Raw genomic sequence first — 18,526 nt, forward strand, 5'->3', positions numbered from 1 at the left:
AGAAAATGAGAGGACAGAACCCATCAAGTGTATCTAGTCATTAATGCCTTCTGACGATTCTGAATTTTTACACAGGAAGTCTCGATGCTCCTAACTCCACTTACCCCTCCAACTGCATCTTGTGTATCCTTCATGCCCCCAAAATAACTGAAATAAAATATATGAGTTCTATCTTTAATTTTCAAACTTCTACTCTCTCTTGAATATCAGTCCTTCTCCTCCATCTCCCCAGAAACTGCTTTTTCCTGTCACCAATGAGAACTCAACATTTCTAAATCCAATTCTTATTCCCTGATATCATCTGAGTTGACCTGTCAGCAACTTTGGATTCCTCCCATGATTCAAACTTCTTTAATTCATTTTCTTTACGTGGTGGCCAGCATACCACAAAATTTTCCTACCCTCCTCTCCCCAACCTTCCTTTACCTCGCCAGCAGGATAACGTTGGGGTTCCCCAGGGCTCTATGCTCCGCCCTCTCTCCTCTCTGCTCTCAATTGGTGATCTTATCCCATCATCTCATGGCTTTAAATACGGCATGGGCATCAGTGACCTCCACGCCTATACTTATACCTAGTCTTCCTGAGCTCCCAGCTCCTGCATCCAGCTGGCTATTCCGTACTTCTTCATTCCAATTGGCATTTCAAACCCAACTTGTCAAAAAAATGAGAAAAGAAAAAGAAAGCATTTCCACACCAACCTTCCTCAAATCAATGCATAGCAACTCCATTCTTCCTGTTGCTTCTTAGACTGAAAACATTACAGTCACTCATAACTTCTCTTTTCTATCATAACCCACATTTAATTCATCAGCAAATCTTATTGGTTCTAACTGCAAAAATGGATCCAGAATTTATCTCCATTACCACCTGTACCTGGATTGTTGCTGTGGCCCCATAACTGGCCTACCTGCTACTGTCTCTGCCCACTTAGCTGATACTCCACACAAGAGCCAGAGGGAATAAAATCAGGTCACGTCAGTCCTCTGCCCCAAACTCTCTTCTGGCACTCATCTCAGAGGAGAGGCCAAAGTACAATGTCCACCAAGGCCACAGTAGCCATGTTGCCCTCTGAGCCAGGCAGTACCACAGTGGGGCCTGTGGAACCACAACCCTCCCTGGAACCCCATAGGAGGTGTTGCCATGTGAGGGAACCCTGGCATTTCTGAACCTTGCTATTGGAAGAAAAAGAGGGTCCTATTTCAGATAATAAAAATACTGAGATGCAGATAGTCAAAATGTAGAAAGCCTATGAACGTGCCTTGACTCGATGATAGTATAGTTATTTTTCTCACTCATAAATATGCAAACCACAGTTCTCTTTCTGGATAAGGTGAAGCAAATACAACCCACCCCATCTCTCTCACTGAACTCACCCATAAAACCTGGACAGAATGCATGAAGCAGTTATCTCAGGACTCTGGAAAGCAAATAGCAGCAGGGAAGAGAAAGCAAAATTGACCATTTATTTTTTCCTCCAGTATCTCTCAGCCGCTGGGTCCCAGATGGAGAGAGTCCCAGAAGAAGTCCTCTAGTCCTGGTTGGAGGAGGGGACAGGGAGCTCCTAACTGTGAGAGAGCACAGTAGTCTCATTTCTCCCCTTCTCTCTGTTTTCTGAGGTTCCAGTTCCCAGGCAGCCCCATGGCAATAGTGGTAGAAGCTGCCTCAGAAACACACAAGAGCCAGAACTCCAAGGAAAGGCATCTTCTGCTCTGGACAGGGGAGCCCTGACTCTATGACAGTGGCAGACTCATGTTACTTTTGTTTTCTTTCTCTGTTCACCTATCACTAGGCAATGGACATATGTACAGGTGCAGGAGTGAATAGGAAAGCACAATAAATCAGGCTGAATAGAGCCCTAGTTTTCTGGTTGTATGATTGAAAAGGGAGCTGCAGGGAATTGGAAAGTATCTGGAAGAGCACAGAGAGGGAAGAGTTCAAGAGAGTGATGCCACAAGTTGTCTATGAAGTCCTGGGTTCACCTCAGAGCTACACATGCCTGGATCTGCTCCTAATTATAGACCAAAGTTGAGAACTGAAGAGGCTACCATCCAGGACTCAGACTGGCCACTGAGTGGTGCAGAAGTGAGGCAGAGTTGAATAGTACTGCAAAAGCTTTGAAAACTGGACAGCCATAGGAACCATGGACCATGCACAGAGGACAGGTTGGAATGTGTGGCCAGATCCTAACCAGGACAGCTGCCTGCAAAATAAGAAAAATATCAACATGCACTTTGAATTTAAGCAAAGCCCAGAGTTTGTTAACATAATATTTTAAAGATCTAGGAAATAGTCCAAAATTACTTCGCATACAAAGAACCAGAAAAATCCAAGTTTGCATAAGCAAAGGTAATCAACAGATACCAATGACACAGAGGTTAGAATTATCTGATAAAGACACTAAAACAGCTATTACACAAAAACTCTAACAACTCTAACAATGCTTTTGAAACAAATAGAAAAAGAAAAAGTTTCAGCAAAGAAATAGGATATATAGAGGAGAGCTAAATGGAAACTTTAGAAATAAGAAGTACGGTAATGGAAATGAAAGATGCACTGGATGGGTTAAATAGCAGATTTGAGATGAAACAGTCAATGACATTGAGGATAGATAAATAGAAAGTATTCAATCTGAACAAGAGAAAGAAAAAAGGTTAAAAAAAAAAATGAACAGGGCCTCAGGGACCTGTGGATTAATAATAAAAGATATAACATTCATGTAATTGAATTTCCAGAAGGAGAGAGGAAAGAGTGCTGGTGCTGAAAAATATTTGAAAAACTAATGGCTGAAAACTTTAAGTTTGGCAAAAGAGAGACTTGAGAAGTTGAATGAACCTGAAACAGTATAAACTCAAAGAAATTCACATCTAGACATATCATAAACAAACTGATGTGAAAACTAAAGACAATGAGAAACTTTTTGAAATCAGCTAGAGAGAATAATGATGCATTGCCTATAGTGAAACACCAATTCAAATGACAATAAGTTTCTCATCAGAAATATAGAGGTCAGAAGGAAGTGGCAAAACATTTCTCAAGTGCTGAAAGTAAAGAATTGTCAGTCCAGAATTCTATGTTAAGCAAAAATATACTTCAGGAATGAAGGTAAAATTTTTTAAAATTTCAAATGAAAGAAAGCTGAAAGCGTTCATCGCCTGAAGCCATCCTTTAAAAGAATTTCTAAAGGAAGTTTTTTTAGACAGAAAGGAAATGATATCAGAAGGAAATTTTGAACTTTGGGAATAAAAAAAATCAACATTAGAAATGGTAAATAACTGGGTAAATTTATAGATTATTCTCCTATTGAGTTATTTTAAATATATCTGAGGGTTGAAAGCAAAAAATACATTATTTCACAGGGTCACAGGGTATTAATTTTGTGTGGATATAATACACATGGCAACAACAACATAAACACGAGTAGGTAACAGGACAAAATTGTTGTCAAAGTTTTTACAAATCACTTGAAGTGGTTAAAACATAGATTCTAAGCATACTAAGAAAGGTAAGTATATATATTGTAATCCTTAAAGGAACCAATTAAGAAACTGCTATACAAATAGAATACTGAAAAATGTTTAAATAACCCAAAAGGAGACAGAAAAAGGAAAACAGAAGAATAAAAAAGTAGAACAAATAGGAAAAAATAATAAAATGATAGAACTAACATATCAACATTTGTATTTAATGTAAGTGGTCTAAGTAAACCAATTAAAAGACAAATCGTTGTGACTCAACTATAGGCTGTCTATAAGAAATTCAATTCAAATATAATGACATAATAAAAGAATATGATGGAGAAAGATATACTACACAAACATGAATTTAAAGAAATCTGGAGTTTTTACTAAAATTTTTGCTTGCAAGCAAAGAAAATTAATACATATAAAAAAGGACCAAGAAGACTGAAGAATCTTAAATGTGTATGCTAATAACTGAGCTTCAAAATACATAAAGCAAAAACTGACAGGGTGGAAAGGCGAAATAGAGAAATTCATAATTATCATTAAAAAGTCCAATACTGCTCTCTCATTAGCTTATGGAACTAATAGAGGGAAAATCAGCAAGGATATAGAAGACCTGAATGTCACCAGAAAACAAATGAATCTAATTGACATTTATAGAATACTCTACCAACAGTAGAATACACATTCTTTGCCAATGCACATGAATCTTTAACCCAGATACAGCATATTTAGTGTCATAAAACAAACTTTAACCAATATTAAACAATTTAAATCTTACAAAATGCAAGATTTGACATAATTGAATTAAATTAGAAATAAATAAAAAAGATAGTGAGAAAGTCTCAAAACACTTAGAAATTAAACACCAAACTGTCAAATAATACCTGAGTCAAGGAAAGGTCTCAATAGATACGATAAAATATATTGAACTGAATGAAAATTAAAGTACAATGTATCAAAATTGGTAGTATGCAGTTATAGCAGTGCTTAGAGGGATATTGAGAGCAATAAATGCTTATATTATGAGAGAAAAAAGATCTCAATTCAATAATGTAAGACTTCACCCAAAAAAAAAAACCAAACTAGAAATAGAAGAGAAAAATAAACCTAAAGCAAGCAGAAAGAAGGAAATAATAAAGAATAGAAATCAAGTAAATTAAAATCAGAGTATATAAAAACAAAGAAAGATTCTTTTAAAATATTAATAAAATTGATAAACCTCGAAGAAAACTATCCAAAGAAAAGAGAAGATAAAAATTATCAATATGAGAAATGAGAGTTGGGATAACACTACAGACCCCACAGACATCAACAGTATAATAAAACTATACTACAAACAACTCTACACGTATTAATTCTACAACATAGATGAAGTGGACCAATTCCTTAAAAACCACTAACAGCCAAAACTTTCTTAAGATAAACCAGACAACTGGGATAGACCTAATAGTATTAATGGAATTGAATTTGTAGTTAAAAACCTTCTGAAAAAGAAATCCAGACCAAGATTGTTTCACTGATGATTCTACCAAAGAAATAATACCATATCTGCACAACCTCTTTCAGAAAATAAAAGAGGAAATTCTTTCCAACATTTTAAGGAGAGCATTGCTTTGATACCCAAACTAGACGAAGAAGTGCAAAAAAATGATAACTACTGATAATGTTATTACCAACACAGATGCGAAAATCCTCAACAAAACATTAACAAATAATCCAGGAATATTTTTAAAAATGCACCACCAACAACTGCAGTTTATCCCATGATGCAAGACTGATTCAGTATTTGGAAGATGATCAGTTTGATCTACCACGTTAACAGTCTAAGGAAGAAAAATCACTCCAGGTGCTTTTTCTATATCAATTAATATGAACATTATAATTTGAATTATTATGATAACAAATTCAACATGATAATTTACATCATAATAGCATTTATAATAAAATTCTTAGCAAACTAGGTATAAAAGGAAAATTCTTAAACTTAATAGGACAGTATCTGTACAAAACAGCTAGCATCATAATAATTGGTGAAAAACTGAATGCTTTCCCCCTAAGGATGGGAACAAGATAAGGATATCCAATCTCACCACATCTATTCAACAACTTTGATATATGGGAAGTCCTAGCCACGGCAATAATGTAAGAAAGAAAATAAGTGCATACAGGCTGGAAAGCAAAAATGAAAACTCTATTCACACGTATATACATACGATTGCCTACGTAGAAAATCTCAAGGAATGTCCCCCCACCCCGGCAAAAACAAAAACAAAAACCCTACTAGGTCTTAGTAAGTGAGCTCAACAAGATCACAGGATACAAGGTCAACAGGAGACAAATCAGTCATATATGCTAGCAATGTATAAATGGAAACCGAAATTTACAAGACAAAGTCATTTTCAATAGCTAGAAAGAATATAATACTTAGGTATACATTTAACAAAAACATGTATAAGATCTGTAACTCATCAAAAAGTGACTAAACACTGAAGAAAGGAATCAAAGAATCTAACTAAAGGGAGAGATGTACTGTGTTCATGGATTGGAAGACTCAATATAGGAAAGATGTCAGTTCTCCCCAAGTTAAAAACACACTTCACCAAAGAGGATATAAGAATGGCAAATAAGCACATGAAAAGATGTTCAACATCATTACCTATTAGGGAAGGCAAATTAAAACCACAACGAGATACTACTACACACCAATTTGCATTGCTAAAATAAAAGAAATATATACTCACAATATTAAATGCTGGTGAAGATATGAAACAACTGTGTCTCTTATACATTGTTAATGGGAATTAAAAATGGTACAGCCACTCTGGAAAACTGTTTGGCAGTATCTTATAAAGTTAAACATACTTACCATATGACCCAGGGATTATACCCCTGGGAATTTACCCTACAAAAATGAAAACATATGTCCACACAAAAACCTTTACACGAATGTTTATAGCAGTTCTATGTGTAATTGACCAAATCTGGAAAGACCCCTAGTGTTCTTGAATGTGGACAAATAAACTGTGGCAGATCCATATGATGGAATATTACAGAGCAGTAGAAAGGGATAGATATTGACATGCAACAGCTCGAATGAATCTCAAAGGCTTTATGTTGAGTGAAAGAAGCTGATCTCAAAGGGTTGCATGCTGCATGACTTTATTTATATGCTATTTGGAAAAGGCAAAACTATAGGGACAGAGACTAGTTCATGATTGCCAGGGCTTAAGGGTGGTTGGAGGTTGTGACTATAAGGAAATAGCAAGAGGGAGGTTTTTGGGGTGATGGAACTGTCTTTTATTCTGATTTTAATGATGGCTATGCAAATCCACAAATGTATTAAAAGTTATATAACTGTATGTCCTTAAAAAGTCAATTTTACTTGATGATAATTCAAAAAATAATATTGTTTTTAAAAAAAACATGGGTCATTTCCAAAGTGATTGTCCCTCCACTCAGTTGCAACCATGTCCAGGTTCTTAATCCTCAAAAGAATCACTGTTTGGACATTCATGTCATGGCTACATGTTCAGAAGAACCACAAAATGAAGGCTTTTAAAGATAAATAATGCAATGAATGGTAAAAATCCTAGAAATATAAAAAGTAATTGTTGTTTGTTTTGTTTCATTGTTATTTTCACTTTTTTTTTCTTCTTGTAAACAGATTCATTTTGGAATTCAGCTTCCTTCAATACTGAGACTTCATACCTTCATTTCCCTACATTCCGAGGAGAGCTTAGCGCTGATGTGTCTTTCTTTTTTAAGACCACAGCTTTTTCGGGGGTGTTTGTAGAGAACCTGGGGATCACAGACTTCATCAGGCTAGAGCTGCGAGGTGAGTTGCCCACCCTGGGCAAAGCCATGGGGTACTCAGTTATTAACAATAACCTCGTTAGTAACGTAATTTCTGATGTATTGCCATGCTTCCTTTGTCGGTTGTATTTCTTGATTAAATGCTAAAATTCTATGATTTTAAATAATTATTTTTAATAGAAAGTGAAACAGTGATTCACGAAACATACAACAGTCTATACAATTCCTTGTTGTCTTAATTCTATGTGCAATCAGGATATTAAACCAAACTGGTCAAATAACTGCTGACTAAATCACAAAATTATGTGATTTAATTGACTAGTCATACTGTTTATGTATGTAGACAAAGCTTAATTTCTTACTTTGTGAATTTCACATAGTGCTTTTAAAACTATATTAAGATTTAAACCACCTTTAAATAAACTCACTTATACCTATGAAGTCAGATAAAATGTTAGTTGTATTTTTATAGGTAAATATCTCTATTGCTTAGGGCTTAGCAAGATGAATAGTAGACTCTAAGAAGAAGTATGTTAAAGTCAGCTTTGCTTTTTGCTTTTGCTTTTGCTTTTTTTTTTTTACCAGCTCAGACTGACATTTGTCTGCATCAATATCATGGTCTTCTTTCATAAGGAGCATGTCATGGTGCTTTTTTCATGTCTACGCAAGACCAAATTTTCTCCCCTGTGAATGAACTTGACCAGCTCTCATATCTTTATTTCCAGCCCCTGCAGAAGTGACCTTTTCCTTTGATGTGGGGAATGGGCCTTGTGAGGTCACGGTGCAGTCCCCCACTCCCTTTAACGACAATAGGTGGCACCATGTGAGGGCAGAACGGAATGTTAAAGAAGCATCCCTTCAAGTGGATCAGCTCCCTAGGGAGACCCAAACTGCCCCAGCTGATGGGCACGCCCGCTTGCAGCTCAACAGCCAGCTCTTCGTGGGTGAGTGCTGCTAGCGGCTTGTAACTGAGCTGTGCTGTGAATGCAGAGGTGGACGGAGAGAAAATCACAGCTACAGCAGTAGTGATAATAGTAATTGCCACAGTGACTACTATCAGCCCTGGTGGGAGGCAGAGATATTGAATAAAATCCTCTGAACTGAGAAGGAACTTTGGGACTGAAAATCGAAGCAGGCAACTCCATAAAGTGCAATTATGAAGTTTATTGTGGGTAACTTACATCCAGGGGACGATGAGCCAGAGACGTTCACAGCTGCACTTCGTGCCACGGAAAATGCTCCTGGGGGATTTAAAGGAGCCAAAACTAAAAATAGAATCTGACTACCAAGTGAGAAGCACCCATGGTCAGGAATCGGGACTTTTTCCTCCCCAAGGGGGTCTCATGACCATCTGCATCAGCAAAAGGCACTCTTCCAGTTTTCATATTAGTTGAAGGCAAGGGTAAAGGTTGATAAGGAACTTATCTGGCTGGGATGCATTCCGTGTGAGTAAGCTAAAGCTCAGTCCCCCAGAAAGAGGAGGGGGTGGGACTGCGGGCCTAAGATGGAGCTGACAAAAGGGAATCAGTGTGGTTCAGCCACACAGACACTATGTACCAAGAGCTCATTTAATATAAATATCTCTGCTATAGATTATTGTACCCAATTTGCAGATGAGATCATGGAGGCTCAGAGACATCAAGGGACTTAACCATAGAAACCCAACTGGAAGGAAAATCCAAACTCGTGTTGGACTGATTCCCAAGCTTGCACGCAATATCATAGACGATTTATGTCTGTTTCAATTACTTCTTATCCATACTATTTATAAAACAAATAGCAATTTTTATCCATTTCTCTCACTTCACTTCTCAGTATAGTTAGAGAACCAGCCCCGTAATTGGGACAAAATCCTCCAGTCCCCTCAAAAACAGGCCATAGGAGCCCAGGGAGGCTGAGGCAGCCTCGTGTGACTGGGCACAGCAGGACTTTCCCCAGCCCAGCACCTGGTTCCTCTCGGTCCTGCACCCCCTCTGCTGCTCTCTTGTTGCAAATGCCTTGTTTAGACCCAGAGCTGGCTCATTATTCTGCTGTCCATTCTTTAAAGATTAAAGCTCTGGGTAGTGGGAGTCTTCCCTCTAACTTACATGCTTATTCTTTATTATTGTTTGTTTTTCCCAAAGGGAGAAACAACTTTTGCTGCATTGCTTTTTAGATAACTCTATTCTAATTTGGAAACTAAGCAGATTAACGAAATAGCTCTCACTTGGTCTTTTCTCACATATTTTAAAGTAAATAAGGACACAGTCCAATGAAAAATTGATATAAATCACAAATTAGCACACAGTCTGCTTTGCCAGGTGATACCTACTGCTGTGTCCAGGAACTAATGCTATTCAGTGAATTTAAGTGTGTGTGTATGCGTGTGTATGTATACAGCCCATGGCACCATAAAACAGCTTCAAGCACAGTTAGTTCTTACTGAGTTGAGGCTTCATTTTAAATTATCAAACTGCAAATCAAATTAAATAATTCTATTTTCTGACTTATAGTCCTGAGGATTAATTAGCGGAATTTCTAGGAACAAAGTTTGGATGGAAATCTACCTAGAACTAGTGTTTCCACTATGGTAATGTTTCTAAAGCCTGAGGAGTTAGTTGAAAATTCAGATTTGGGGTACCTTCCCCAGGCCCACTGAATCAGAATCTTTTGGAATAAATCCAAAATCTGTTTTTAGCAAACACTCCAAGTGACTCCTGTGCTCCCATATTTATTATGCTCACGTGAGAAATGATAGAAATATAGGGGGATATATATTATTTGGTTAATGTTATACCACCTGACCTCAGAGCAGCCAGGATGGAGTATAAAAGGTCTGAGGTGCTAAATTTTGGTTTTACCCCTTCTGGCTTCTTTTTCTTTGTTCTTGCCTCAGTTCCTTTTCACAGCTTTATTAGTGAGAGCTCTTCTAAGTAAGAATTAGTATTTTATATATGTGTAATAGATACGCTATATAAATATATATACAAATTTGTAATATATATTATATTAAATACATACACAAATTTATATATTACAAATTTATAATATATATTACATCGCAAAGATTTTTCAACTACGTAACCTTTATTATGCATGTCATTGTTTGTAAATTTAAACTTTAAAAAGGATCAATGGCGTTTATTTTGTTCTTTAAGAAAGGAACAATGTAGGGGCTTCCCTGGTGGCACAGTGGTTGAGAGTCCGCCTGCCGATGCAGGGAACATGGGTTCGTGCCCCGGTCCGGGAAGATCCCACATGCCGCGGAGCGGCTAGGCCCGTGAGCCGTGGCCGCTGAGCCTGCGCGTCCGGAGCCTGCGCATCCGGAGTCTGTGCTCCGCAACGGGAGAGGCCACAACAGTGAGAGGCCCGCGTACCGCAAAAAAAAAAAAAAAAAAGAAAGAAAGGAACGATGTAAAAAAAAGTCTTTCTAAATATAACTTGAAGAAGTATTTTTAGAACAAATATTTACCAAGTTCAACTTAAAAAATATTTTCATTAATGGTCTGTTCAGTGCCATTTGATGATTCTTAACTTTTGACCACAGCCTACGTTTTCAGAATTATATTTGTTCATAAAACCTTGGCCTCAGTTCAAAGTGAAGATGAAATCCTGAAGAAGACACCCAGGAACGTGTTTGCATTTGCAGTGTTTCCCTTGTAGGTGGAACAGCAAGCAGACAGAGAGGCTTCCTGGGATGCATTCGGTCTCTAAGGTTGAATGGGCTGGCCCTGGATCTGGAAGAAAGAGCCACAATGACGCCAGGAGTGGAGCCAGGGTGTCCAGGACACTGTAGCAGCTATGGACACCTGTGTCGCAATGGAGGGAGGTGTAGAGAAAAACGCAGAGGGATCGAATGTGACTGCACCTTCTCTGCGTATGATGGGCCATTCTGCGAGAATGGTGAGTGTGACCGAGGAGCAGCTTACAGGGAAAGGATGGAACATTTGAACTTTATGAAGACGTTTCTGGCATTTGACACTGTAAAGAAAAGATCAGGCAGTTCTCTGTAATTAGCTGAAGTAGAATTGTTTCTGTCCCAAATGCCTCCATTTCACTTGGCAGGAGGTATGATTCTATTCTTTTGAAGGCCGTTGACTGCTTCTGTTAGATCTGATGTCACCCGCTCTGGATTTCTCAGAGGGTCATCAGTGCAACACTTTGAGGAGAGCAATAACCTTTTAACTGTATGTTTACACTGGACATTTAATTTTCTGTAATCCTAAAATGAAGCCTTTTGGAGGTAATAATAAAATATTGTTACTCAATTTTGGGTTATGGGAATATGGAGAGATTATCTTTTTATTTATACTTTATTGTTTTTCATCTTAAATTTTTAAATTAAAAAGCAGCAAAGCATACCATCATTATTTTCTCTTTTGAGATATTTAAGGATTAGAGATATTCTTTAAATATACAGAAATATCCATAAAACAAGACACGTGCACTTACATATTGCTAATATAACCAAAAAGGCATGTCATTCCAGAAATTTCTGCCTATTTTGGAGCTGGCTCCTCAGTGATTTACGACTTTCAACATTACAATGACACCTTCAGTAAGAACTCCAGCTCCTTTGTGGCTTTATTTCATGAGGATCTGACACTGACAGGAGAAATGGCCACACTGAGCTTCCGGACCACAGGGATGCCCAGCTTACTACTCTATGTGAGCTCCTTCTATGAGGAATACCTTTCAGTTATCCTCGCCCCGAATGGTGAGTATCTTCACCATACGAACAAGAAGACTGACTTAGGAGAAATCAGGACCATAAGGAGGGGGCCCTTTCAATGCTAAACTACAAACAAGAAAACACAAGTGCATCCCTGTGACACCCATGTTATTAGGGTTGGTTTGTTTTCATTATAACCCCAAATGTTTCTCACTAGCCTTACCATTTCAGTGATTAAATTAAGATGGCTTTCTTCTATAAATATCTGATCATTTCATGTATCTGATGTTCAACTGTGCTTCTTGTTATTGGTAGGGAGTCTTTCCTTCTGCATGTGAATAAATTAGTGTCACAGTTCATTTTGAAAGAAGATATTTTATGCATGGAAAATATTTCCTCCTTCTTGGAAGGGAAGTAAAGTGCATTAAACCATATAGAAAGCCAATTTCCATGAGCATCAGATAAATATGATTGCTCTTTACCCATCAGTGTTTGGGAAGTCAGTTATGCCCTATCTGCATACAAAGAAAAGTGGGAAGACAGTTACCTAACCCATGGTCACCAGTAAGAGAACAGAACCAAGACGTTCCAAGTTAGAGAGCAAAATCAAGCTTTAACCTTTTCTCATGGAGAATAAAGGGGAGAAACTTAACTTCTGGAAAAGATTTCTATGATCACTGACTGATAAGATATATTACAGGTGGTACCAGAGTTACCAGGTAGAGGGTGCATCTATGAAGGAGAGCAGTGTGTGGATTGGAAGATTTGGATATTGTAGCAAATCACTCACTTCTCTCTTTTTGCTGCTTCTTGATTATGGCAGAAACCTTAGAAAACATTTCTGGTTGTGCAAAAAAAAAAAAGAAAAAAAAATATATATATGTGTGTGTGTGTGTGAATGTCAGTGACACATTAAAATGCATTAACATAAGTCACATTAAAAGAAGTTATGCTTATAGAAACTGAATGTTAATATAACGTTGCTTAGGTTTTACCATTTAATAATATGAACACCACATGAATAATTAACTTCAAGCCTGGCTTGGCATTTTCATATGCTTAACTTAGACTTTTTCCTCTGGTTAAGGAAAATGGAAGAACTTGGAAAAAGACCATTTGTCTTGACTTCTAAGACTGTGTAATTGAATTCTGAATTTGGCCTCAGAACATCACATAAATGATTACTAGTCCAGGAAAGGTGACTATTGTGCACTCAAGTAAATGCTCTATAGATTCAAGTTATATATATTTTTTAAATGTGCCTTAGAACCTGCATTGGCGGTTTTTATAAAATTATATTTCAGTTAAACATGTCATTTTTCTCTTCTTTAGGAAGTTTGCAAATCAGGTATAAGCTAAACAGACACCGAGAACCTGATGTTTTTAACTTTGGTTTTAAAAACCTGGCTGATGGACAGCTTCACCAGGTGAAGATTAACAGAGAAGCAGCAGTGGTCTTTGTCGAGGTAAGGTTGTAAATTCAACAACAGCAACAGTAATCAAAATTGTGATGCTCAGAATATATGACCTAAAGCAAAAATTTGATAATAAATCCTAGTAAAAGAAATGCACATCTGGCACTCTTCTTCCATAAGTCTTGCTAGGTCAATGTGTTTTGTTTTGTTTTGCAATGTCTGTTTGTTTAGCAAGAGACTGTCAAAATTATTATTAATATTTGACCACTTAAAATACAAAGCTGTCCTCATTGGTTTTACTTTATTTGGTTGGGAAATATTGCATAGTTTATCATAGTGACTACTGGAGATATTTCAGTGGGAACCTATTCCCACTGGGTTACAAAAGAACAAATACTACAGAAATTTAAACACAAGGGAAAAAGCAAGATCTTGCTTAAAGTGGGAATACATTTTGAAAAACATTGGAGTCTTTAAGTCACACATTGTCACTGGATTTTGAAGAATAATCTTTTATATTGAATCTGTATGAATAATACATTTTTCTGCTCATGTTACAAATTTCCTCTAAATAAGTAAAAACTTTGAGGTTCAAAGTAGCTCTTGCATTTCTTTGTGGATTGTACCAATTATAGATACTTAAATCATAAAGACAAATGTAGGGGAACGGGATAGGCAATGAGGTGGAGTTGAATTTGAGGTGTTACAAGAATTGTTTATAATAAACTTTTCTCCTTTAACCTTTGTGATAGCAGGAACATATGGCTTATTTTTTTTTATCATTTTTCTTGGTCTTCCTTTGATTCCCATCCTCTTATCATCAAAATTGCTTGACATTTTGATGTTTATATCATGTGGAACATTTAATAGGTTAACCAGAATGCAAGGAGACAAGTCATCCTGTCTTCAGGGACAGAATTCAATGCTGTCAAATCCCTCACGTTGGGAACAATTTTAGGTAAGTGGAAGAAAGAGAGCCCCCTCCCCCCACCGCCCAGTGACTGGGATTGGAAGTGTTAGTTTGCAAACACGGGAAGCATTCATCATGCTGAAAGAAGCTCCTTGATATATGCATGATTTCCCAGTGAGTGACAGTCAAGGTAGAAGCTTGTACTCTTGTCTGAGTGTGCATATAATCACAAGTAAGTGCTGCTTGCGAGTTGAACAAGGGCATTCCTTGAAAAATGCCTCCACACTTACCCTCTCACTTGGCAATCAAGCATAATGAAACTTTGCATTTTTCTAACGATTCAGGAAAGACAAAATCAAAGCAGATATAAGTTCACAAATTCTGTAGTAATCAGGGGTCAAATGCAGAAATCATTTTAATGATAAATCTAAATTTATGTTTAAGAAGGAAGAGAAAAGGCTGCTTATTTTCTCTTAGCAAACAAGCTTTGGGCTGTGGTCTGGGCCCTGCCTTGCCTGGGAGCTGAGGTGAAATGTGTTCATTGCTCCCAGCTACTCTTGGAAACTCACAGCCTAAATATCCTACAGACATCCTTTATGGCTGCCAGTTATGCTCCATAAAAATGCCGAAGTAAAAGCATACTTTACTCTTTAGACATCAAACTCTTGATGCCTTTTTTCTCCCCTTGTCACCAAGAATTACATTGCAATAAAAACAGATATTGAAAGTTATTTCTTTTATTTTTGATTATATATAAACTGTATGTTTTATTGTTATTTAAATGATATCTAGGGGAAATCCTCTTGTGGCATGTTTATTATTCCTCCTCTGGTACTTGATACTCATATGGCTATATTTCGTCCTAAGTAATCGATGGAAACTTATTAGGTGTTCAGCCATTTATACATTGATTCTTTTGGTCATTTCTTCTACCCCACAGATATATGTTACATCACCAACTTGAGAATGTTAGAAAAGGCACATGAATGGATGTTCAAAATATGTCGAGAATCATAGTAACTATTAAAGCGATCACGTCTTTCAAACAGATGATAGGCAATGAAATGATGACTTCTTATTTTTCAGACAGAGGAAATGTTATGAATGCTAGTGCTCTCCAAGGGTGCTCTTGTAAATGGTAATAACAAAAGTGTAGGGTTTCCCTGGTGGCACAGTAGTTGAGAGTCCGCCTGCTGATGCAGGGGACACGGGTTTGTGCCCCTGTCCGGGAAGATCCCACATGCCGCGGAGCGGCTGGGCCCGTGAGCCATGGCCGCTGGGCCTGCGCCCGGAGCCTGTGCTCCACAACGGAAGAGGCCACAACAGTGGGAGGCCCGCGTACCGCAAAAAGTGTAACATTTAGACGCTGCAGCCTAACTGTTAAAACAGCCCAACTGTTAAAAAGGCAGATTAATCCAGTGCTCCTTCACTGGTAAGAATATAGTTTTAGCATGGTATAGTGAATAAAAACTTCAGGCTGAAGCGGTGGTGGTCCTGCATTGTAATCATGCCTTAAAGGTAGATGAAGAATCTGGCCTTGATGATATATTGACAGAGTGGTAGCTTGTGCTGAAGGTCCTTTCCTGTGGTTCATTGTTCTAGTCGCACTCCCCACATGTGAGATAGTAATGGTGCAGTTACCACAGAAATAAAAATGAGAACATTTGTTTCCCACTGAGTGCTGGGAGATGTTTATACCTATCACAACCCATTGTAGAGGTGAGTATTCCAGTCTCCAATGTGTGGTTTTGATGTTTCTCAGGCATTTCTGACATCCCTGTTTTCATGATATTAGTAGATTTTTTTATTCTATTTAAAATAGTGGCATAATTTTAAAAGAATTGGAAAAACAAGCAAACCCCCAAAAAACAAAAACAAATTGAAAAAACAATTCAAAGGAATACTGCTCCTTCAACTTTTGTCCATGAGAATAACAGTATATGTTTAAATAGAGATTATGAAATTACTAAAAGTTCAAAGACCACGTTGAGCTTTAGAGAACAGTGAGATAGAACCCTATCTTTGGCTGTCAGCCCAACAGTTATAATTGTTTTTAATATCCAAATGGAGAAGAATTTGCTCCCTTTTTTATCTGATATTGAGCTCTACTCTCTGGCCCGACGGATCCTTGGTCTGAGCAGTGAGTAATTGATCACCCAAGGGGTGTGCAAGCCGCAGAGCTGAATTTTTGTCGAGTGGGTGCAAGCTGTGTGTAGAATGATGGTTCTGTCTGCCCCCAGATCTGATCCCTCCTCCACTACCAGATAGAAGTCCGTGCTTACTCTTTCCCAGCCTGGAGGACAGATATGGTCAATAAACAAAACAAACACAGACCACACACAACTTCATGCCCTCAGTGACTTCAGCATCTGATAGGAGAGATGAGGCATATTCAGAAATGTCTGTGACCCAAAGTATGAATAGAAAGTTGCTATCAGTAAGTGTGAAATTGACAGAGGAATATTTTTAAGGACAATTCGGCTTCAAATGTATGATCTATAAAGATATAGGCAATAGATTACAAAAATCGACTTAATCATTGAACTGCATTATATGAGGGGATTGTTTTAATAAAAAAGTAGAATAATGAATTTTGTTATATAAATTTTTATTTTCCTATAAGTTAATATATAGAGGACAGTAGCATGGAACTGAAGGTGTTAATGTTTTTATTCAAGGGTGATATATTCAAAAACATCTCTCTCAGGCCACAGAAATTAAAGTTGAAACTCAGCAATGAAGTTTATAGCCTGAAGCAATTGAATCTAATAAAATTGTAAATATCCATTTCATCTGTACCTAGAGGTATATATCTTGATCAAAGGCTAATTAAATGTTTCATGTTTTAGATAACTTTATTTTAGGATGGCTTCTGTTCTGCTGCCACTCTCAAATCAGTTACTGAGTACAAGAGGACTACAGTTTTGTGTTCAGATTTGGCGAGTATAAGCAGAACTGCCTTTCACTAACTTATAGTAAAGTAGACCAACAGATTGGCTAATAAGGAGCTACTAATTTCCCAAATAAAATAGTCCCAAACTATGACAAGTTATCCAGTACTTATTTCTTGTTAGCTATTTTGACTCACTGACTTATCCATTCATTCAGAAATGTTTGGTGGTCCCTAATATGCACTTATATTTCATTGGACATTTCGAATGCCTCATAGCAAAATATACTACCGTACCTGCCCTCAAAGCACTTGTGGTATAATACGAGATACAAACAATAAAACAGTGTTCTAATGATTAACTAATCATTAGTCATTATTATTATTTAGTCATTATTTAGTCATTATTATAACTAGTCATTATTATTATTTACCTTAGTGTGCTATGGAAGAATGGTTCCACATCATCTTCTAATTAACATGCTCTTGTTCTTTCCATTCTTCAATGATCTTATTAGTGATGACCAATCAGGTTAAGTTTTCCCAATTACTATAAAATAGTTTTAGTATAATCCTACTTTAATGTAAATCTTTAGATTTCTAGTGTTCTGTGTAGTTTTAACTCTGATAGGATTTATACTCCCAAAGTATGAGAGCTTTAAAATACCAAGTAAGGGGCCCTAGCATTTTTGCTAAATTTTGTTTCTCTAAAGACTTTTGTATATTTGGTATTCTATTCATTTCATTTTTTGTGCATTTAAAAAAAAAACAACAAAAATAACAAACCCAAAATATCAAAGCAAAACAAAAATCTGCTTTTGAAGTGTGCAGACTAAAGATATGTCTTCCTATCTCTTCCTGGGGGAGAGTACAATTCACATCAATATAGTCATGTGAGTAAACCTTAGTAGGCCAGTTATCTGTGGGGTAAAGAAAATCCACTGAAGAATTGTATGTTGAAAAGGAGCTCCATAAATCATTCATGGAAATTACCTACTGAGATTTGAATAGAGAGACTAGAGTTTAGATATTAAAAACTCCATTGACTTATATGACATATATTAGTCTTTCCTATGCTCTGCGTAAGAGTTTATCTCATTTAGAAGAAATTCACATAGAAAGACACAAAGAGTTTATAAAATTTCAGGAATATGAATGTAAATGAAAAAATCCTCAACAAAATATTAGCAAATCTAATGCAGTAACATATAAAAATTATTATATGCCGTGACCAAGTAAGATTTATCCCAAGAATTTAAGGTTGGCTCAACAGATAAAAATCAATGTAATGTACCATATTAATAGACTAAAGGACAAAAAACACATGATCACCTCAATAGACACAGAAAAAACATTTGAAAAAATTCAGCATGCTTTCATAAT

The 18,526-nt window shown here is 36.9% G+C and overlaps 1 protein-coding gene across 3 annotated transcripts in view; it reads left to right on the plus strand.

Annotated features, from left to right (window-relative positions):
• The window catches only part of LOC132426755 (contactin-associated protein-like 3), a 187,730-nt gene that overhangs the window by 154,286 nt on the left and 14,918 nt on the right, over positions 1 to 18,526 (plus strand). For 2 of the 3 annotated variants that reach the window (XM_060013541.1, XM_060013542.1), the window contains 6 exons: positions 7,129 to 7,299; positions 8,003 to 8,221; positions 10,920 to 11,159; positions 11,746 to 11,973; positions 13,261 to 13,394; positions 14,214 to 14,301. In XM_060013541.1, coding sequence (XP_059869524.1) covers positions 7,129 to 7,299; positions 8,003 to 8,221; positions 10,920 to 11,159; positions 11,746 to 11,973; positions 13,261 to 13,394; positions 14,214 to 14,301 — 1,080 coding nt within the window. The remainder of the gene's footprint in view (positions 1 to 7,128; positions 7,300 to 8,002; positions 8,222 to 10,919; positions 11,160 to 11,745; positions 11,974 to 13,260; positions 13,395 to 14,213; positions 14,302 to 18,526) is intronic. The other variant, XM_060013543.1, reaches the window with a different exon arrangement.

The sequence above is a fragment of the Delphinus delphis genome, chromosome 6 (assembly GCF_949987515.2).
Source record: "Delphinus delphis chromosome 6, mDelDel1.2, whole genome shotgun sequence".
NCBI lineage: Eukaryota > Metazoa > Chordata > Mammalia > Artiodactyla > Delphinidae > Delphinus > Delphinus delphis.